Source organism: Taudactylus pleione, unplaced genomic scaffold (genome assembly GCF_031769625.1).
Source record: "Taudactylus pleione unplaced genomic scaffold, aTauple2 ptg000203l, whole genome shotgun sequence".
NCBI classification, from domain to species: Eukaryota; Metazoa; Chordata; class Amphibia; order Anura; family Myobatrachidae; genus Taudactylus; species Taudactylus pleione.
In genome coordinates, this window is record NW_028284605.1 from 8,893,110 (window position 1) to 8,917,357 (window position 24,248).

Consider the following 24,248-nt stretch of genomic DNA (forward strand, 5'->3'; position numbering starts at 1 on the left):
TCAGCCGGACGCGCCCCCCCTCTGCACACTTGTCGATGGACAGATATGTCTACAGACATATCTGTTCATTGGCTGTGCAGCTCAGCCAATGCGATATGTCTGTGAACGACGTAGTTTACAGACCTATCGTCTGTACACACTGGCCGACGAGGGCAAGATTTATTGGCCGATCAATTGATCGGCCAGTGTGTACCCAGCATTAGATGCAAAATGACTTGTATTGTATCTAATTCACACAGTTTAATGTCTCCTTTATGGTTCCAAAACCTGATTTGACACAGTAACTATACATGAGAGCTGCCCTTGGACACAAGCACTTGACTACCTACAACTTCCCTCAGGCGGATGTTATCTAATCAACAGATAACAACCCTTTATCTAAATTAACAGACAGACCAATTTGTCTAGAGCACAATAACATTTGTATTAATTAAACCTTTACATTATCCTGTTTTTCTAAAAATCTGCATGTGTTTGACTACTTATCCAAGTAAATCAGGGATGGGGAACCTCACCCCGGGGGCCATATAAGGCCTGCAGAATCATTTGGTCTGGCCCTTGGAGTTTTTTTCTGCTAGCCTCATCTTACTAGCAGGGTGCCTAGAATCTATGCAGCAGTGCCGGCTGGCACCTCCTTAGGATGCTTAAGATGGTCACACCGCTGCCCTTACAGCTCCCATTGCTGTAACCATCGGCGATTGTGACGTCGCGAATAATGTTATATATATCAAAATGGCCCTTGGCAGAAAACAGGTTCCCCCCTCCTGAAGTAAATGATCCTTCTATACACTATGTGTTAATATATACATGCCAATCCTTATGTAACTGCTGGTTAGATATACTCGCTAGCAGGTTGTAGGTGACTAGTACCTTATTGAGCTGACTATATATTATACTCCGTCCTCTGCGTTGGTAGAATAGGGTTTTATTGTATTTTTCCTTTAAATATAAAGGATGCTTGTATCACTTTAACTGTTTTCCTCCACTTAAGGTATTATCACTATGGGGTAGATGTACTAAGTCTTGGAGAGAGATAAAGTACTAATCTGTCAGCTCCTAACTTTCACGTTACACGTTGTTTGAAAAGTGACAGGAGCTGATTTGTTTGCACTTTTTCTCTCTCCACTTTACCTCTCTCCAAGGCTTAGTACATAAACCTCAAAGTACCAACCAATCAGCTGATTAGTTGGTACTTTATCTCTCTCCAAGGCTTAAGGCTCCCACAAACGGAGCGATATAGCAGACGATCAAACAGGTTTTGATCGATAACGCCGCAATATCGTTCCGTGTGTAGGCATGATATCGTCTGCTGCGCGCTACCGTGGGGTCGCTCCTCTAGGTCTTTCTGCATTTTCAATTGATCTGGGGGATCGACGAACGATCCCATGCAGCACTATGTGGGGCGGGGGCTGCCAGCATATCGGGCGGTCGGCCACTGGATCGCTCCGTGTGTGGGGACCACCCGATTTATCGGCCGTCGCATCGCAAGGTGCATATTGCACCGTGTAGAAGGGAAAGGGGGGACATGATAGAAACTTTCAAATACATGAAGGGTTTTAACAAGGGGCAGGAGGGAAGCATTCTTCAAAGGAAGAGATGTACAATAACACGAGGACATGCACTGAAACTGGAGGTAGGTAGGCTCAGAGGAAATTTGAGGAAAAATTACTTCACAGAAAGAGTAGTGGATAAGTGGAATAGCCTCCCATAAGATGTGGATGGAGCTAAAACGGTGGAACATTTTAAACACGCTTGGGATAGGCATAAGAATATCATTAAGAGAGACGTAAGGAGTAAATAGGGTTGAAGTTGCCTAAAGGACAGATGAAAAGGGGCAGACTAGATGGGCCAAGTGGTTCTTATCTGCCGTCAAATTCTATGTTTCTATGTTGCTCTTTAAACAGACCCCAAAGTATCCTTCACTAATGACAGTGTTAGTATGATTGCATCTAGTTGAATGATCTCAAACCGAGACAGAAAGCAATGAATATTAATGGGAACTGTGACTCATGAATCATATGTACTCTAAAAAGTCTAAATGCCACATAGAGATGGTGAGTACTCTAGAATTATAGTCACACTACAGGTGGAAATTAGCAATACAGTGCTTTAAAATCCTTCATTAACATCTCCAAGTATTTTGTTGATAGGGTGTTATTCATTACAATTCATGTGAGAAAACTGAATGTAAATAGCATTAATACAAAATAGTTTCATCATTTTACATCAGACAGCTACAATTACAAGCGCTATTTAATGACTCTATTTACTAGAATTCCTTCATATGCATACGTTACACATTTAGATCCCAGTGGATTGTTGGGTCTTTCATCTGTGTTTACCACACTGTTTGCTGCACAAAAAAAAGAAAAGCATTGACTTGTTTTTGTATGGTACAGATACTGTAAGCAGCACATTTATTTTCTTAATTTATGGGCATATTTTTCCCAAAACACAACACGTGCTGATTTTGGGTGATTACACCCTATTTTCTGTATATTAAAGTTTATAGTAACAACAAGAAAGCATATAAAACATAATATACGTTTGAAATCTTTTTGGTGTTTTTTTGTGTGAAAATCTCAGGCACAAAAACACATTTTAAACAAATGACAGAATCACAATACTCAAGTGGGTTTAATAAAAAAAAACTTCCAAAAATATGCATTTATTTTACCACAGAAACTTTTTATCCATTGACCTGAAAAGGTATCAGCGTTACTTTTTATATGGCTGTCAGGTTCCTGGGAATTGTCTGGCCTTTCTCAAATGAAATTAAGAAGTCAATGGGTACAGAATACACTTACATGTTAAGAGTCTCTCTGAAAATAGTTAGCACACCGGGGTATTATAAGACAAAACCTATCATATTGGAACATCTCAGTGATTTCTGGTAACTGAGATGATAACCTAAATGATTGCTACTTGTGTAGTATCAGTACAGTTATACTGTACTATGCAATGTATAGATTTTCTGTAGAACCTTAGTACAATGGGATAAGCAGTAATTGACACCACAGAGCTTACAGTTCTTTGGAGCCATTTCCTAATGGTTTCTCAGTAAATGATTCAGGTCTGTTGCATAGCAGTGGGAACGGGTATATCCTTCCTTGGCTACTTATTCCATGAGCTGTTGGTTATCTAAGACTGATGTATATCCAGTATTGCACTTCTCTTTTCTCTTAGCGATGCACTTTTACAATATGAGACCATGGGGTGAATTTACTGGGGGGTTTTTTTTATTCAATCTAAAGCCACTTTTAATTTTATATATAGAATATACATGCGCCAAGGTTTATAATGATGATATGAAGAATTGGTGGTAAATTTGTACAGACACTGGCTCCTGCGCTTTTTGACAGATTATTGTAGGTCTATTGGTAGCTACTCAGCTGTACAGCATGTCTTCCACACTCCCCGCATTTTTTTTTTTAGACCACATAACTTTGGATGTTGCATTAATAATTAGAACTTCTAACAGCAAATAAAAAATCATGTGAAATGCGCTTGTGAGTTGCTAGCATGTTTACTAGCATATGGTAGCTCATAGTAGTCTTGCTCACTGCATTTACCTGCAGTATACGTAAAATGTAGAACACAATGCTTTCAGAAAATATGAATGCAAACGGACAAGTGACTTGAGCAAATGCTAGTAACTGGTTGTGGATGTTGTGGCGCTATATAGAGTGGTTTCTAGTATCAGACCCTTTTATAACACTAGTAAAACTCATGTATTAAATGCAATGAGGTATGGGCACTTAATGGCATAATCTTGACCAAAATCTTACTTTGCACAGGAGGTAGATAGAATTTTGTTTTGGTTTGAAAAGTAAAATTCTCTGCTGGCTGTTCCACAATGCATTATATTATTATTTATATGTGTATATCTATTTTTAAAATGTTCCAGGATCTCCTTAAGCATACACCTGCTGACCACCCTGACTATCCATTGCTACAAGATGCTCTCCGTATCTCTCAGAACTTCCTGTCTAGTATCAATGAGGACATCGATCCACGGAGAACTGCAGTCACAACACCAAAGGGCGAGGTGCGAAGCACACTGGGAGCAGTTTCTTGCCAGGGGCAAATAATTTGTACTTTTAGTGTGAACCATGGCTACGTCTTCATCAGCTGTATTGGTTACCTGATATTAGTACATTGCTTTGGCGAACACATAATAAGGTTCCAGCATCAATACAAGGTTTAAGTTCAAGAAATATTCAGCTACAGCATTAACCTAGCAAACAAGTGTTGACTGCATAGTGATAATAAAAGCCTAAAATTGTCAACTTTTTCAAATAATTTCAGGGCACACTACTGAGCAGAACAGTGGAGTTCAAATGAACTTTATTTTGCATATAATAATCAATATACCATTTGGTCAATTGTTTAAATAGTCATTGGGTGGAATTCAATTGTTTGAAGCCCCCTTCGCGCCCGACTGAGCTGTTCAATTGTTGCTCCCGTCAGGCGCGATCAGCTGCCAGCGCTCCATTTCAGCTCGCAGCCTTAAGCGGGCGCAAGCTGAAATGGGCGGAAAGTTACCTATTTGGGCGCACAAACGGCACTTTTCGCGATCGCGCCCAGCACTTTGGTCGGGGGGAGCCAATTTACGCGGCTAAACCCGACCACTTTGGGCGCAATCAGCGTGAAAAGCAGTAACAATTGAATAGCGCCCCGCGATCTCCTGTCACTTTAGACGGGAGATCCGGACCGCGAAAACAATTGAATACCGCCCATTGAATTAAAATGTATAGTGGTAATTGCAGGCGTTTGAAAATTTGAGTCTGGAAATTGGCCACTGAATTTTTTTTTTTTCATAAGAGGAATTAACTGATCTTATTTCTGGGGGGTTTTGCTGTTTTTCTTTCTAGAATCCTCACTATAAATAGAAGTAAACTGTCATTCCTGAAGAAAATGGGGAACGGCTTTAAAATGTAAATTGTTTTTAAAGGACTAAAATATTGAAACACTTTTTACATTCTATGAAAATATTTTTTTATAGAATACAGTGTAAAATTGTCAAATACATGAAGAACAACCCATGGGTTTGGTTTATGACAGGACATAAATCTTTATAATTGTCCTTTCTGCCTTACCAAGCTGCTTGTTTCTCTTTGTGTATGTTATGTAGACATTTGTCTTAACAGATTATAATGCAGTTCTAAATAGTCCAGAATTATAGTGCCCAATTGTTTGTACATACGCGCAAATTAGCAATTCCCAGAGTGTGATCCGTAGATTAGGAGTTTGCAGAACTTGCTGCATATAGCTGTGCGTCTGCTGATAATGTGGCTTTTTAACAGTGTGGGGGGGAATAGTGTGTATGGGAGATGTAGTTAGCAGGCCGGCAGCCATGGGGGTGGAGGGTTAGGTCTAGGTTACATAACGGGGTTAGCGTTAGGTTTTTTTTTTTTTTGGGGGGGGGGGGGTTAGGGTTAGGCACCCCTAGAGGGGAGGGTTAGGCACTAAGGTGGAGACTTAGGTATAGGCACTAGTGGGGAGGGTTAGGGTGCGGGGTAGGGAGGGTTAGGGGGGAGAAGGGGGGAGGGTAAGCATACTTACCTGACCTAGTCGGGATACCAACCATCGTGATGCCGCTGTCGGTATGACAGGGAGGCATCCCGACAGCCAGCATTACATACCCATTCCGTGTAGGGCAGAGAGACTTTAAATTCAGTCGTCTCAAAACGAGGTCCCTTTTTGTTTCCTTTATGGTTCTAAAAATGCCTCCATTTTACTGCAATTGAAAGTAATAAATAAAGTGATAGACTAACAATATATTGATGATTTCCACAATATGCTGTGAAATGCATAAAATATACTGATGTTCCCTGTCTTCTCCAACACTGGTTCAAGCATTCTCCGAATCATTCATTTTACTAGATATGTTTTTATCAGTACTCATCACAGACATGAACAACAGAGGCGCTGCCCCCATATAGTTACTATATTATATTATACATTAACCATTGCTATTTTCTTATTTTCCAGACCCGACAACTGGTGAAAGATGGTTTCTTGGTGGAACTGTCTGAAAACTCCCGCAAACTGCGGCACTTATTCCTGTTTACAGACCTCTTGCTTTGTGCCAAGCTAAAAAAGGCATCTGTTGGGTAGGTGAAAATATACAGAAGTGTATTTTGTTTTTCTTGTATATTTCATCGTAGCACCTCCATTTTTTCAGTAATAAACATCATCTGCAACTTCACTTCATCATGCAACTGAATGTTTTGCAGACACATGAAACACAGCAACTTTTATTTCAATAAATGTGAATTACAGGTTATTTATAACTATAAATCATAGTTTCCCAAACGCGGTCCTCAAGGCACCCCAACAGTTCAGGTTTTAGAGATATTCATGGTTGAGCATAAGTGGTTAAATCTGAGGTACTGAGGTACTAATTAAGTTACCTGCAATCAAGCATGGAAATCAGGACTGTTAAAGTGACTTGAGGACCGAGTTTATGAACCTTTGCTATAAGGTATACATAAATATATTGCCAGGCATCCATGATATCTCAGTGATTTCAGACACATCCACACATAAGTGCCCATTTCGTGTCTGCAATGCTCTACAGGATTTGCCAGGAGTTTTTCCAGCAGTGCCCAACATGTATTAGCAATCGCCTAGCAGTGCCCAGCATATATTTGCAATGCCCAACACATTACCCAGCAGTGCCAAGCATTTCCCTAATATGTGCTCGGATGGTACCTGCACTTCTTTTACATTTACACACTAGTGGCTGCCAAGTGCCAGTATTTGCCCACCTCTGATTTCTTTACCCAACGTATTGATCGCTGTCCTATTGGAAGCCAGAAAAATGACTCAAGTTTTGCATGCTTGCGCTTGTAGGGCCAACAAGAGTTACCCATATATACCTCAGCCCATTTATCCTCCTGTGTCATAATACAGATGTGTCCACATACATCTAGCCTCCTTGCGCCACAAGTCGCGCTACACATAACGCGAGAGCGCCGTGTGACTCGGTAGCGCAGAGCATTTCTTTGTGCAACTTTTTACTTTCAAATAAGTCTTATTTGCACAGCGATACGAATAGATAGATAGCACAAGCAGCTGATTAAAATTATAAATATGATATGCAACATGCCTATGTTCTGTGTGCGACTGCGGGTGTATCTGCATACAAAATGCTACGTTACAGTGTTACAGCTGCTGACTGTAACGTAGCATTTCGCATGCAGATACATTCGCACTCGCTCACAGAACATAGGCATGCTGCATAGCACAAGCAGCTTCTGCTGATTTAAATGATATCTATTCACATCACTGTGCGATTAAGACGCATTTGAATGTAAAAAGTTGCACGAAAAGACACTTGGTGCTCACTATTTTTTTGACTTATACAAGCTTATCCAGAATGAAAACACTGTCGATGCATTTTTTCAAAGTTGTTATTAACATAGTGGAGAGTGCTTTATGCATATTCATGCTATTGGCTGTATTACCATTATAAAAATGATGGTTTATTCTGGTGATTCTTGCATCACATATTCATTGATAATTGTGTGTATGTATTTGTAGATGTGTATATATATAATATAAATAATATGTATGTATATACATGTAGACACTATCATCAGGATACAGAGATACAAAAATTGTCTTAGCTGAAGTACTAAACATCACCCAAGTGCACACAACTCGCCAGGACCGGGACCACGCACCCACTCGGCTGCAACTGATGACGTCATCATGCACTGATGCTACCGCGCATTGTGCGGATAACACGTGAACCATCACTAAGGGAACTGTAAACAGCAGAGCATACGCAAAAAATACATTACAAAAGCAGAGCAGAAATATAGACAAAATACATAACCAAACAACTAAGACTCGAATACAGAAAAGCATATACATTCATTTAGACCCCTAGGAGCTATGACATCTAATCTGTGAATCCACCGGGTCTCACAGTATAATAGCATTAAGTCACGATTGCCTCCCCTCATAGGTAGTGAAGCCGAGGCGATCTTGGAAAAAGAATGTATGCGTGAACAAGTTGAATCTTGACCTCCAGAATTTATTTATAAAGATTGGTTTAAGCTTAAGAAAAGGGAGATCGATTTCCAATACCACAGCATCTGTCTAAGTGACTATTTGAGGTCCAAAAGGATTCCTAGGGGCTTCCGGATGAAAAACTGTCCAACGATCGGTAGATATGATCCGCAATTCTGCAAACGCTGGATTGCTATTTTAAACAAGTGTTCCTTTGACCTCATGCTCCTTGTGATCGAGCAATCTCGCAAGGAGCTGACAATGGTCAAAGAGAAAATTACTACTTTTGAAGATAATCATTTACTGACCCTTTCTCTTGATAAGGAGACTGATTGGCTGGCCAAATTAAACAACCAAATTGTAATATACAAAAAAGACCTGTTGAAATTTAAAAAAGAGAAACTTGTGAAAGTAGGAGCTGACTACGAACAACATCGTGTCTACCAATGGCTTACAGGAGGTAGACAACAGGACACTAAACGTCCCTTCTTCAGAAGGCGATTCCCCAAACATCTGGGGGATACAGAATACTCTCAAGACTCTAATAGTGGGACAAGTGATGTGGAACCTCCTACTAGTAAGAAAGGGGTACCTTTAGGAACATCAACATGTTGAAAGACCACCATAAACATTATAAGTTCACCTGAAAGGGCTGTAAAAACCGGCAGATGGGGACGTGGAAAAAGACCCCCACCCCCACCCAAAAGGAAATAATTTTCAACTTGTCTTCTTATATGTTATCATCTAGTGAGTCCAGTATACTTATGAAGCGTCTTTCATTCCGAGTGTACCTTTCAATGATTTCCAGTAGCAGATCAAAAAACACCATCTTCAAAGACATCTTAAAATCAACTAATTTTTCGGCAAACCTGAAAATATGTCTGTTGTAAAACCTAGTTCTATTCCACCACAACTACGCAAAATTCATCCACGTTCAACGTTTGAACCCATATCGACGAATGCCAGTATTGACTTTTTTCCGTTTAATAGAAAATTATGTCTCAGCCTGGTCACCCTAATCTCAACCCAGAGGAAAGGGCAGCATTACTTTCTGTAGCCAATAACCCTAATCTGATCATATTGCCTGCCGATAAAGGGGGCGCCATTGTGTTTCAGGACCTTGATGATTACAAAAGACGGGAAATTCGACAGTTAAATGATACTACTGTATATCACAAATTGCAGGATGAGCCATCTGGTCCTTTTAAACAAGAGCTCAAAACTATTCTGGACGCAGCATTGGAGAACCAAATCATAGATAAGGATCTATAAAAGGTGCTTCTACCTGAATTTCCCTTGGTTCCCCTGTTCTATACCTTGCTTAAGGTCCACAAAGGTGTGTACCCTCCTCCAGGTCGCCCCATCATAGCTCCTTGTGGCTCATTGGCACAACCAAGTGCAATCTTTTTGGATTCCATATTACAACCCTTGGTACAAGGACATGTAAACTGTCTGATGGACTCTACGTCCTTTGTTAACAAACTCAAGGAGTTGGATCACACTTGCCCATTGTTGCATCAGATGATGCTTTAGGTTTATCCACTACTAGACTGATGCCGTGCTACTCGTGCTGTAGGAATCTTTGTGATGATCTAGTTAAATCTGACTTCACCTCTAAAAAGAACCATGATAATTTCTCCTCATATTTTCATGTCAATAAGAAATTTGGGTGCTTCCGTTGTGGATGCGTCACTTGCCGTTACCTCACTCAGGGAGATTCTTTTTGCCATCCTCATTCAAGCAAAAGATATTCTATTCGTTAACAACTTACCTGTAACAGCAATTACATGATCTACAAGATCATCTGTCCATGTGGCCTTTCCTACATCGGAAAGACCCAACGCAAATGGCTACCCATCGTTCTACTATCAGCTGCTCTATTAAGTGGTACTAGCCACCAACCGGTCAACCCGTCACTTTGCTGAAGCCAAACACAATTTGTCCTGTTTAAAGTACAGGATGATAGATCACGTTCCACTACCAATGAGGGGAGGCAATCGTGACTTAATGCTATCACACTGTGAAACCCGGTGTATCCTGGTCATAGTGTCTAGAACACTGAAACGTTGAATTACCGTTGGTGTATGTCCATTTATTGAGCCGAGTGACGCACCTTTCATTTACTATAACCATTGTTTGTGAGGGCACCGGCACGGGCTACATTACTGCTGCTTTGGGAGTGCTGGAACCTTGGATGAACAGAAAATAAATATATATATTATAGTGTAGCAAACCATATAAGTATTGATGAACACCAGTGGCATTTTCATTTGTATCACTGCGAAAGTAAACAAAAAGCGCAGCTGGTGTTTAGCTTCATTAATAAATAGGACAGTCGAAAAATAGGCGTGGAGAAGGGGAGTGGCCTCACAGCACATAGGGTATCAGTGGTGCCATATAATGCAGAGTGCGTCGCAGTGAGGTCCATATAATGCAGAGCGTTGCAATGAGCGCCATATATAATGCAGAGCTCCATATAACGCAGAGTATATCTGTGACCCACAAATAAGTTGTAATGCAGGTAATATAAATAGAGCGCCTCATATACACATAAAATTAATACCACCCCACACACACTACATTAATACACCACCCCACCACAGACAGTATTAAAACACACCAACCCCTCCCCATTGCATTCAGATACTACCCCCATAGATGACACTGACACTTACCTGTCCAGGAAGAGGATCCCTGCTGGGCTCCAAGGCCAGGAAGGAAGAGGTGAAACTGTGACAGAGGGCTAGACAGGAGAGGAAAGGCAGGGTGCATGTAGAATAGACAGAGAGGAAGGGGCGGGTACTTGGGGAAGGAGCTGGGTCTCGTGCAGTCTAGTCTAGTGCCAGCCTGGTCAGGTAGGGGAGGGCCCCTCTCCTCTGTCCAGCCCGCCTCCTTCTGTACGGCCAGCCGCAGCGCAAAGTACTGTAATAATGAGTCAGTTTGACTCATTATTAGTTCTGCCTTTATTGTTGTGGGCGCTGCCGATAGTCCCATGGCCCCTGCCGCAGTGGCTGAGTCGCGGGATGCCCCTAAGGTATTCCAAATGCTCTAGAGTCTAGGCATTTGCCTGGAATGCTTATACCTTGGGCCGGCTCTGCATCACACACAAGTGGAAATTTCTTCAGGTTTACCACAGGGATACCATGGGATATGTAATTGGAGTAATCCATTGCACCAAACAGCTACAGCTTTCAAGCTCCCAGCATGCACAGGACCTTCTTATATACCCCGCCCCCAGCCACAGGCATTCATTTTTTTTGTTTGGTGCTTGGCAAGTATCCAGATGCACCTGTTATAACAGTGGGACTGCTTAGGCAATCCCATGTTTTTTTTGTTTTGTTTTTTTATTATTTACCTTAGTTGTTAGACTACTGGGTTAAGCAGTACTAAGCGTCCGAATAGGACGCATGTACGGCTACTCCTTCTACCTCCACTGATTCCGAAACGCCAGAACGCTATATGCCCGGTGGATTTCAGCGTGTCATAGCAAAGCTGGGGCCCTGACTGCAATCAGATCCAAGGAGATGACAAGGTAAGGCGATTCCTCATTTTCGGGGGAATCGCGCGCTGCAGTCCTGGCTTCCAGTGTAGGAGACGCGCCGGAGGCTGCTGCTAGTGAGGGCCCGCGAGCCACGTCCTCACTAAGACCGCCAGGGCCTTATCGTCAGACGCCGGGGATGTGTAGTAGACGCACTAGCAGCACACTAGTAGCGTCTACTACTGTGAGGCCAGCGTACCCGTGCTGTTAACGCAGCTTAGGGGAGATAGGCGCTCCCACGGCTGCTCCTCTCCCAACCCAGACGCAACTTCCTGTGTGTGTTCCCTCATCTGGTTACTTATTTCTGACCACCTCATGTATTGATACGCGCACAGTTCACCTATGGTGCTCTGCTGTTAGCAGTTGGTTCTCAGAAGGTTTGGGTCAGTCTCCCTGTATACCTCTCCCTTGGGTCAGGTATATAGTGCTCTATATCCTACCAAGCCCCTGGGGGTTTGGTCAGTTGATTCAGAGTCTTACAATGACTCAGCAGTCCTGTATTCAGATTTGCCAACCTATATATTTTCTAGGCGCCAAAATTCCCTAGTATTGAACAAAATACCCCTGTTGTGCAGTGTTATCAGATCTTGGTCAGCACAGTGGTTGTCATGGCCACCTCTCAATGCTGGTATCATAAGACCAATTATGGCCAGATCACTATCTGTGTGATGTTTGTGATTCCACTGGCTTATCATGCCCCACCCTTCCCCCAACACAGCCTCCAAAGTGATGAACATATTAATTGGCTTTGGTTTAAAACTTTCTTCATTGGGTTTAAAAATGTAAGAATATTAAGTTATTCATTATTTACCTTTTATCTTTACAGGAAATAAGTTTCAAAATGTATTAAATGATATATAAATTGCATTTGTCTTCTATGTACAGGAAACACCAGCAGTATGATTGCAAGTGGTACATTCCGCTGGCTGATCTGGTGTTCCCCTCCCTGGAGGAGTCAGAGCCCATCCCTCAGCTGCATGCTACACCTGATCACGAGATAGAGGACATGAAAGCAAAGATATCTGTTTTAAAAAGCGAGATCCAAAAAGAAAAGGTCAGTTAATGCAGCAAAGCTCTGTGAAGTAACCTCACCTTGTTCTTCCAAGGTGAGTGTGATATTGGTGGAGAAAGTCACTAACTGCTTCCAAGAGGAGCATCTCTTGGATCTGCAGAGGCTTTCTCATATTTTTGATTAGTAGTACCAATTTATAGAACCACATGATACATATATATTAACTACAAACGTGTCCTCATACATCTAGTGTCTATACGCTGTATGGCCCGAGGCACCCGGTCCCAATTAGACACTTGGAGAGGTATAGCGTACCGGCATTTTGCGTTTTTTTTTTTCACATTGCAGACGCAGTGAAACACTGCCCAAAGTGTACTACAGACGCTGGGCTGTGACTTTAACCCACTGGAGTTAGATTTAAACAGTTCCAAAATCGCAGATGAAGCACAGCGGAACTTGGCGAGAGAAAAAGTTGCGGCCACTGCATCGTAGCACTTGGTGCACAGATTCATACTCGGTGGCACACAGATATGCAAATGTCACATATCAAGTTGATCAGTCTAATCTAGCAGAGCAGTTTTGTTGCTCCTAGTTGTTCTATTAATGCAAATAAGATGCACATTTTGACCAGGAAAGATGCTCAGCGCGGCCGAGTTGCCCAGGACCTGGCGTGCAGAGAGGGGCTGTTTGGCATGACTGAAGCCACAGTATATGAGGACACATCTGTAAAAGACCAATCCATAAAGGGTTAATCATTTAATTAGTGACTAATTAGGTAACAGTTTAGTAGTGTGTGGTCTGGTGCCCCCAGTGAGTTGGAGTATGTGGAAGACCTGAGGGGATATTTTTTGGATGAGCGAGTGCAGAGGTACTTTTGGGGCTGTTTTTTCACCTGCAGCTTTTCAAGTGTATCAAGCAGCTGAACATTCATCTAGATCGTCCCAAAAAAAAATGAGAGCATTAACAACGTACTTCAGAGGTATAAAAGCACACTGTACACCTGGTTCTAGGGGCAGGAGCTGCTGTATTTCTAAGGAAGCTGGTGGCAGCTGAGCCCTTTAAACAGAGTGACTTACATTTTCTTTATCAAATTGTGCTTTTCTGTCTGCTGATAGCAAAAAGGAAGTCTCATGCGGGTCAGCAGCTTGTGCAGAGCTGCTGACGTCAGCCACAGAGCCTCAACTTAATCTATGGTGCATGGTTCTATCCATTCCTCATCCCCAGTCTGACTTATCCTCTCATGTATCCCTACAGAAGTCCAATAAAGGATCAAGCCGGGCAATTGAGAGACTGAAGAAGAAAATGTTTGAGTACGAGTCCTGGCTCCTGCTCTTCTCCCCGTCCATCCCTTTCCGAATCCATAACAAGAATGGCAAGGTAAGCCTTAGTCATGGGTTGCTTGGAGCTGGCAACACTATCACCCCTGTGGATATGATGGGAAAAGCTAGTATTTTATAAGAGATACAAATAAGAATTAACATTTGGTTTTCGCACTTGGGGATTGTGGGAAGGCAGCAGTTATTTGCATACTTTGAACATCTAGTTACAGATAGGATAATGCCAGGAGGGGAATGCTGCTGCAGTGTCTGATGTGAGGAGTGAGTCAGACCCCCAAGGGAACAAGTGCGTGGGATCCATACCAGCTCCACTCAGAACCTCTACTGATTTGGCTTTAAGCCCACTCTTTGCCTTTGAGTCCGAATCACAAGGACACATCATCACTTTAAAGCCAAGTCTTCAAAGAATTTGTTTCAGTTACAGAACCTTCATTGTTTTATCGAGCACATTAGCTGACAATAAGTTTCTAAAAAACTTCAATAAAACTAGATCGTATACAAAATGCTCTTGATCAGCTCCAAACCATAACGTCGGGATCCCATTTTCGGGACGTTCAGTCCAACTATGTTATTCAAGCTCAGATTCTAAGGATTGATGGATAAATTAAACTATACATTTAAAGAGCACCTATCACCTGTAGTCACAGGAGGCAGCCAGTCTGTCGGTGAATCTATATTTACCAGATTACATAATATCAATTCTCAAGGTACTGGTTACATCACTTAATGACCAGTATTCATGAGGTCTGACTACTAATCGTCAGGCATAGCTTTTAGTGCAATGGTATACTACATATTTTTAAATATTACTTTAGCCTACTATTTTTCTGCTGTGAGAAGAGTACAGGTGTAATTTATACTTTGTACTATAAAAGATTCAACTAGTTTCCATTTTTACTGATCACTAAGGGCCGTATTCAATTGCAGGCGAAATGCCGTTCTGGGCGAAAAGTTTTCACCGGTGACGTCATTTCGTCTGTCGGAAACTTTTCGCCATGTTCAATTGCAAAGACTTTTCGCCGGTGCGAAAAGTCTGCGCCTTGTAACCGACGGAAAAGATTCGCCTCGGAATGGAGGCGGAAAAAAGTGCAGAATTGGGGGTTTGGGGTGCAAAGTTACGGGAACACCCCTGCAGCCTTGGGACAGTCCCCCAAAGGTAAACTGCGTCAAAAAAAGATTAAAAAATACTTTTGATCCCCTCAAAAAAATGCTTTCGTTTTGGGGGCAAAAAAGTTCAAAGTTCAAACTTAAAAACTAGCGAAATAGACTCCAGGAGGTCCCCCAAGTATGCCCTAGGTGTTTTTTTTGATTGCAGGTGTTTGCTGAAGGTGCATTTTTTTTAAAACCTCACTTTTAGCAATTTTTAACCATGCTTACACCCATTTTCATGTACCCCAAATTTGCTGAGACTACTTTAAAAAAACAAAAAAACCTGCTAAATGCTATTCTTCACCACTTATGTAAAGACGCTAAATAGCAGCAATTGAGAGCATTTAAGCACCCCAAATACATTCAGCAGGGCTATTTGGGGGTATCCATAGTGATTCCCCATGTCAGTGCATCTTTTGTGGAGTGTCAAGCTGATTGCCCCAAAATCTGACAGCACTTTTTGCCTGTTTGAGATTCGCCGGGACCCGGTATTGCATCTTTTGGAATTGAATAGGGCGAAAAGCGTCCGTGCGCATTGAAAGTGATTTCGCCACAAACGCGATGTAGGCAGAAAGTACGGCAGGCGAAAAGTCCATGATTTTTCGTCGGCAATTGAATACGGCCCTCAGTCTCGCATGGAATAAGGGAATGGTCACTATCTGTTCCTGCTTAGTTATATTGTGGTACGAAAAACTGCACTTATGCTTTATAATAGGACTTGTATACTAGCTGCCAGGACATAGATATGATGTGTACACTAACTGCCATGCTTAGGCTTTGTATGGTCCATTAGCTGCCAGTTTTAGGCTTTGCCAGGTACACTTGCTTCTGGCGTTAGGATTTGCCTGGTACACCAATTGGCCAGCATTAGGATTTGCCTTGTTCACTGATGGCCGGCAGTAGGATCTGCTTGGTACACTAATGGCCAGCATTAGAATTTGCCTGGTGCAGTAATGGCCAGCATTTGGATTTGCCTGGTACACTAATGGCCGGCATTAGAATTTGCCTGGTGCAGTAATGGCCGGCATTAGGATTTGCCTGGTACACTAATGGCCGGCATTAGGATTTGCCTGGTACACTAATGGCTGGCATTAGGATTTGCCTGGTACACTAACGGCCGGCATTAGGATTTGCTTGGTACACCAATGGCTGGCATTAGGCTTTGCCTGCTACACAAATGGCTGGCATTAGACTTTGCCTGGTACACTAACCTGCAACCGATGGATTTGCCTTATACATATTCACCGGAGTGGACTCTGGTAAATAAAGAATAGTAGTGAGGCTCACATTTTTATATTGCATTTAGTTTTTTAGTGCATTAATCACAAACATACTGTGCATGGTAATATGTGGTGTGTGCTATGTACAGTAGAAATATATAGTAGTTACTTTATCCTGTAGTATTGTGTCATGAATAAAGGGGGCAACTCTCCCAGACTTTCTTGCAGTACTTTATATCCCCTCCTACAGCACGGTCTGACAGGGAGCCCTGGCTGAAATTTCATATGGGGGGAATGGTTAAAATGTTGTCACAGCTAATTAAAAACAGCACTTTCATTGTATGCATCAAAAGGGAATACTGCAGGACGTCCCAGCCCCATCAGTCGCTTCCTGGAATCTACCAAGCTACCGCAGGCACAAGTTGTTGTTGCGCGTAACCTTATAGTCAACCATTGTTTTCCTGTTCCTGCAGCAAGACGAGTCTGCTGCTTTGCTTTGACTTTTGTGGTGTTGGATGATGTCATGCAGTATTTTGTTGTACTGTGATTATTAGCTATCGGCATTGTCATACCATGGAAAAAATGTGGTCTGTCCGCAAAAAAGGAGCGTTCCCAGATGGGTACTGCATCCTTTCTAACAATACAGGAACATAGGACTCCATGCTTTATCTAGTAAATGTGGAGAAGTATTGCAGTTATCACTGCAAGAAAGACACGTGCACTCTGTTTGCGTATTTCTAGACCTGAAGTGCCCCTTCTGTAACTGGAGTCCCACATGGCACTTGCTATCGATACGTTCTATAATACAGTGTTTATAAGTGTATATGAAGTTGGGGAAAAGGCCATAAAGTTAAACATTTTATATATTTTAGAAGGTACCATTATGTTTTGCAAAGACAGGGGGTGCTTGGCTGTTATCATTTATGGTGTATGTATATGTTTAGTGGCACTGGTGTATCCATACAGATGTAACAGATTTTATTTGGGGAGACAATTAGACCTGAAACATTGTACTATGACTGTGTCTGCCTCTGTACACGCAGTGCTGTATTTACCATTTTAACCTAATTGCTAGTGGGCAGGAAGAAACCCACACATTGGTGATCGGGCAGCATTACTGTAACATTTATTCAGTGCTTACCAGGCATCCCTACATTTCTCATCCAGATACGGCCACACTGTAAATACGTATATTCCCATGTAACTAAATGCTGTTTGTGGATATCACAACAGTGGCTTTATCCAGCTGCTTCTGAAAATGAGCACAATGGTTTGCTATGTCTGTAAGGCTCATGAATGTCCACAAACCAAAGGAGCCTCTGGGGGTGATGTATCGAACCTTGGAGCGAGAGATAAAGTACCAACCAATCAGCTTGTAACTGTCATCTTACAGGCTGATTGGTTGGTACTTTATTGCTCTCCACCTTATCTCTCCCCATCTGTGTCTTAAAGGTTTCATCGATTTTATATTGGTCAAGTTCGTCCCTCTCGTAAAACATACTGTTGTCCTCCAGATTTGTGTGGGAGGTATCAGAATTCAGAGTTATTATTGCCACACTTGCCTTTGTTAAAAATGTTTGTATTGTCCTTTGACTTAAGCTAAAGTGTATTGTGTCTCATTTTCTGATTCACAGAGCTATCTCTTCCTTTTGTCATCCGATTATGAGAGGTCTGAGTGGAGAGAAGTCATTCAGAAGCTGCAGAAGAAAGGTGAGCAGGTCCAGCTATTGCTGCTGACAACTTTGCTAATTTGAAAGACAAAAGCCTCTGCTATTTATGTACAGTTGATTGCTATTCTTGTGTGATATGTAGCAAATACAGTGCATAAGGTCTAATATTATAGATTTTCAGCTCTTTATTTCCTTTCGTTCTAGATTTACAAGCATTTGCACTAAGTTCTTTGGAGCTGCAGGTGCTTACTGGGTCCTGCTTCAAATTGCGAACAGTTCACAACATGCCTATAATCAGCAATAAAGATGGTAAGCAAATATCTGTCTAAAGATTGCAGTAGCTTCATTGGACCACATGATGGCACTGACAGTTATATTTAGCAATTTATATGCAGGTCTTTCATCACAGTCAGTGGTCCTCCAAAGAATGAGGCAGTGCCCTTCATGTTACTTCAGTTTGCATATGGTTTTGATCCAAATAAGTATTGAATCAGCTTGATGTGGTGCAGTCAGAAGGCCATACAAGTGTAACCCTGCTAACCCCTGACTGATCCGCTGTATATACTAACACATTATGTGAAGAGCAGTGGCGTGCAGGCAATGGGATAAATTATCCTGCAGCTTACAGGTTTCACATTACTAACTGCAAAGACACTCACCTGAGCAAATGTCATTTGTGGAGTTCAGGGACTGAATATAAAAAGCTGAAACATATATACCGAACCACTGGGGGTCCCTGTGATTTTAGCGGTATTATTTTTTGTTTTCGATCTTCCCTTTTTGACCTACACTCCCAACTGAACATTAGTTAGTCTTTTTAAATTAATAATAATTAATAATATTGAACTAGGGAAAGTATCCATTGAATGTGCAGCCATAGGCTGGACACACGTGACTTGCAAACAGCTTTCATCCACTCGATGTAAAACTGGACATTTGCAAACATGTTTCAAGTATGGTAAGAAAAGTCCATGTTAAACTGTATTAAAAATATTTGATCATTTTTCTTTTCTTCTGTTTCACCTGGTTTTATGCCAGTTTACCAAACAAATGGGCAGCAATAAATATTGCTATTAAACAGAATGTGAGCAGCCCCCATGTACTGGCAGGAGAATGCTCAGTATGCGGCTGAGAACTATTCTGTGATATCATCAAGCTCCCCGTCTGTTGGCTCTGAATGGTCACATGAGGTCAGTGTGACAGCTACCTGTGACCATAGCAACAATCAATTTAATATAGAGCATAAGAGAGAGGAAGGCGCAATGTTACATATGTACATATGTAAATACAAAGAAAAAGGAAATACACAGCGCTTGGTTTTGGCCTATTAAGGATATGACAGAGAATTCGTTATTCTGAAGATATGCTTTACAATAAAAAACTATATAAAAATTGTCACAATCTAATAGCACAATAATTTTAATATATTCAGTATACAAAAGAAGTATGTGATGTGTTCATAAATGTTAGCAATATATACTGTTTACTAGAAACTTGGCACCTGCAATAAAAAATATATATACCAGACAGCTGTCTAGAAAAAATAGAAATAAAAATAAAACAATTATGGTTGATTAAAAGTTATTTTGTAGCAGCCCGTAGTGATACAATTGTAAAAGTCTTTTTGTGTCTGTGCTGGCATCCCAGCACAGATACTAATACATAGATTTAAAAATGTCAATGCTGGCTTTCATCCCAGGTGATCCCCGTAAATATATGGACTTAAAGTTGGTAAATTAAAATACCTGCGGCTCACGGAACACGTTGCTCACCTCTCCAGGTGAATAACAACAAGATATGTAAACAGGCTGCAGACCGATCGGGGTGATTTCACCTGTGGTTAGTGGCAAACTCTCCTTGCCTCTCCTGAGAACGCTCTCAGGTCCCGACTGTGTCCGCGCCAGTCTCGTGACGACGCCAAGAAGACGGTGGATGACATGGGGGTGCGGCTATGGGTGCGAGCTCTTACACGCTTTGAGGTGTGCTCGATTCTTTGTGATAATTCCAGACCTCTGAGCTGCACCACAGGAAGGAGCGGAGGTTGGTGTTCCGGAAAGTAGTGGTTTAGTGCAGGAGGTAAATTAGAGTCCAGCCTGCTTTTCTCCGCTGTATAGAAGTAAAACAACCCGTCTTGTCAACGCGTTTCGTCTCTTTAACTGGAGACTTTTTCAAAACCAAGCTCTGTGTATTTCCTTTTTATTTGTGTTTATGTATCTTTGAAGCTTGACAGTTAGCTTCACACACATGCTGCTAGTTTGTTGACTGCCTTTTTCAAAACACTGAAAAATAGCGCAGAGATTTGGGTAGGTTTTCTACCATTTGTTATATGTACATACAGTATGTAGCTGTTTTTCCCCCCTCTTCATGTGCATTGATACATATGCATTAGTATTAGACATTGGCTCAGATTGTACTATTAATGTCAGATTTTTCTACATTGCACAACAGGCACTCTTTAAAGATTTTCCTTTCTCCTGTAGTAATCAGATAAGTAGTTTCAAAATGAGGCTGTTGTCCTTGTCCTTCCCCTCTATCCACCTACAAGAGCCTGCGGTTATTCCCTGGGAACTTTCCCAGGTATGACGGAAATGCTTGATGTAAACTTGGAGATGGCTGAGGTTGTAGCTGGGGAAGGGTGCACTATTAACAGGATTTGGTCAATATCCCGACAGTCGGGATGACAGCGCTTAGAATGCCGGCGGCAGAATCACGACACCTGTCAGAATCCAGGCATTCCGATGGTAAGTACTGCAGATGGGGGAGGGTTATGGTTAGGTGTTGGGGTTAAGCACTAGGGGGAGGGTTAGGTTAGGGTGTGTGGGAGTGGGAGGCTAGGTTTAGGTTGTGTGGGAGGGGGAGGTTAGGTTTAGGCACTGGGGGAGGGTAGGTTCAGGCATCGGGAAGGGAGGGTTAGGGTAGGGAGAGGATGAGTGTTAGGATACTGACTGACAAATTTTTGTATCTTAATCCTGTCAGGATGCCGGCATCGGGATTCTGACCGCCAGAATCCCGAATAGGCAATCCCGTACCCAACCCCTATTAACACAGCATAAGACTCCTCTCATATAGAGTATGCTCTCTAACTATATAATGTTGCTCTGTATTGTGGAGTTATTTCCGTTAGCTGTAAATAATAGCAGCTGCTATGACATCGGCAGCAAGACACCAGTGCAGAAGTTCTCCCGCATGGTGTCAGGGGCCAGCATAGCGAGCCATTAATAATAAGTTTGAAGGAGCAGAACATATTAACAATCAGCATGATTCTACCAACTACTGCACGAGGAGTAATAAAGGGTGATAAAAAAATGAGAAGAAAAGGTCTATTTTGTTGTTGAGCTATATTTTATCTTGATGACACCAGAGTTGGGTCCAGAAAGACTCATACAGCTGTCATTTTCACATTCTCTCTCACATAGTTGAAAAGCATCTTGGTATGAGCTTTATAAAGAGATTTATTTGTTACAAAGTTTGGTCCTGCAATTTTGTTTAAAGCAAGTAATTCTATCCAGGTTCTTTATGAAGGTTTATAAATTATATTGTATAATGCTTCTTTCAGGTTCTTTATAAGGTTTGTAAATTATATTGCAGAATACATCTTTTTATTGAACATTTGGGTGCAGTACACTTAGTAGCCTGTAACTGGTGCATTTGTCCAATTATTAATTGACTATAAACACATAGCCCGACCTCATACTTTACTCTGTACCAGTGCATGAGTCCGTAGAATAAGCACTGTGACCAGCTATGATCCAATTTGAATCTATCATGTCACTAAATGTGAGCAGCAGGTGAGCACTATTGGCCTGTGTGTTTAGTTATCTTCTAGCTGCACTAACTAGCCGCCATGTGATATAGCCTCTGGGCCTGATTCAGAGATGAACGCAATGGCAATTACGTACACAGATTGAGCACTTGCATGCCATCGCGCATGCATATAAGCCACACTGGGCATGTGCATCGATCACATTGCGATTACGGAAGCACATAGGAATTAATCGGAAAGTGAGTGACAGGTGGACCGCGTTTGGTAATGGGGGTGGTCAGAAAAACGCAGGCGTGTCTACGTTAGAACGCCGTTGTATGGGTATGCATAAATTAGCCACTGCGATTGCTTACGCAGCATGAGAGCACTCTGCATGCGAGGAGAGCTGCCAAGTCTGCGGCTGGTCAGACCTGCCGCTAGAGCAAGATGGCCGCTCGATGTGCATCAATGTTACCGATATTTACGCAGGTATGAGTCGTTGCACGCAGGTAAGAATGGCAGCAGTGAGCGTCTTTATGCTCGGGGGAACTTTGCACACGATAACATATTTTCATAGCTGCGATCGCATCAGTGTCCATCTCTGAATCAGGCCCTCTATGCTGAAGTGCAGAAGGGTTGTCCACCAAGAACACCCATGGGGTCACATTGGAAAGTCAATCTGTTTTTGGGCTAAGAGATTATGACCACAATGATTTTTGTGTTGTTAACTTCCCCATAGAATTCAGACTCTGATCAGCTGGATCTGTTCTGTCCATCCTCACACTCTTGTGAGGATAAACAGACTTAGGGTGGGTACACACCTGAACAATATCGGCCCGATTTGGACGATTTAGCCAAATTGGAACGAAAAATTGGGCATATCGTGCAGTGTATATGCCCAATTTGCGCGTTCCCGCAATCGCATGCGATATCGTGTGATTGGCTGTGCTGCACAGTCAATCACACTATATCGCATGTGAGGCTGTACATATTAATGAAGGGCGGAACAGTGACTGTTCCGTCGTTCATTAAATCTTTTAAGTGTGTACCGGCAATCATGCGATGTCCAGGGTGAAGGCAAATCGCCGTGAACATCGGCACGATTGCCGGTCGTTTACGTGTGTACCCACCCTTCGAGCCAGCTGGTTGACCCATAGTACAGAGCTGAGCCATCTACATTTACCCGCAAACGAATACATAAAAAATATAGTTTGGTTAGAAATATAAACGCAGCACGCTCAGGGCCTGGTGCTGAGTTGGTCCAGGATTTAAGGATATCCATACTTGACCACCGGTGAATTCATTAGTACCTCAGCCAATTTGATTTAACCACCTGTGCTCAACCATGGATATCTCTAAAACCTGAACTGTTGGGGGTGCCCTGAGGACCACGTTTGAGAACCTTTGCACTATGCTGATGTAAAATTGCCTTCCTGGGGTAGTTGGTTCCATTCGACTTATAATTAACCTACTTTCCGCTATGGATTCTAAAGCATATTACCTGGGAGGAAATCCTTTATAGTCATGCATACCTTTTTAAAATTCCATATTAAGCACTAATTTATCTCAGAAGGGATTATACATTATACATTTTATGTTATACTGTATGTACAATATTACACTGAACAGTGTAATAATTTAAATCATATAACAAATGTTTTTTGCTATCAAAACAAATGAAAAAAAAAGTTTCTTTTGCTTATGACATAGTTGTATATGTAAGTGGGTATATGTAAACCTAATGTAAACGTGACGCACATTCTACCAGTGCAGCAGAGCTGGATTCATCTTATGACTATTTATACGCCACAGCACATGCGCACAAATACACTATTTTTACGTGCCACATTCTATAGCCCAATTTTGGAAACCCATGCAGCCAGCTCAGCATCAGCCTGTAAATGTACAGTTACTGTAATGACTTAAGTCAGTGCTTACCAGTGACGTGCAGTGAGGTCAGAGGCTGGGGAGGCAACAGTAACCAGCACCAGGCTGAACCAGCCAGGTGGATAATGCTATAGCAGGGGGTACACTATGTGGAGTTCCCCTGCCATCACATTAACCTCCCTTAAACTAGTCAGCCCAGTGCTGGAATTCCTCGGAAAGTGGGGATCCACAAAAATTATAATTGGGTCTACTCTCCCCAGCAACAACCAGCACTGGGCTGAAAGCCTAGTGCTATGCCCCGCACCCCTGGTGGCGGTGGGTGCGGGGTTCATGGTGTGATAATATTGTTCTTTACAGGCGGCCTACAGGTTCCAGCACGCCTGTCCCAGCATGCCGGCACTTGGAGAACCACAAGTGCCTACATGCCTGGACATTAAGGGCCCGCTGGCACCTGTAGTCTGCCTTTGGAAAATATTACAATAAATAAGACACTTGAGTTTTTAATAAAAGTTTCTTCTTCAGTGTCCATAGGGATCTGCATCCATGGGAATATTATGGATGGAGAGATCCAGGCACCAAACAGTTAAAGCTTCAGTTCCCAGGATGCCTCGGGTCCTCCTTCATATATATACCCCACCCCTAGCCATAGGCCTTCAGTTGTTCGTTTGGTG

At 42.2% G+C, this 24,248-nt stretch overlaps 1 protein-coding gene across 3 annotated transcripts in view; it reads left to right on the forward strand.

The window, feature by feature from the left end:
* The window catches only part of ABR (ABR activator of RhoGEF and GTPase), a 444,215-nt gene that overhangs the window by 318,088 nt on the left and 101,879 nt on the right, over nucleotides 1-24,248 (forward strand). For all 3 annotated transcript variants that reach the window (XM_088477779.1, XM_088477780.1, XM_088477781.1), the window contains 6 exons: nucleotides 3,908-4,048; nucleotides 5,995-6,116; nucleotides 12,446-12,614; nucleotides 13,827-13,949; nucleotides 17,913-17,988; nucleotides 18,153-18,257. In XM_088477779.1, the coding sequence (XP_088333905.1) occupies nucleotides 3,908-4,048; nucleotides 5,995-6,116; nucleotides 12,446-12,614; nucleotides 13,827-13,949; nucleotides 17,913-17,988; nucleotides 18,153-18,257 (736 nt within the window). The remainder of the gene's footprint in view (nucleotides 1-3,907; nucleotides 4,049-5,994; nucleotides 6,117-12,445; nucleotides 12,615-13,826; nucleotides 13,950-17,912; nucleotides 17,989-18,152; nucleotides 18,258-24,248) is intronic.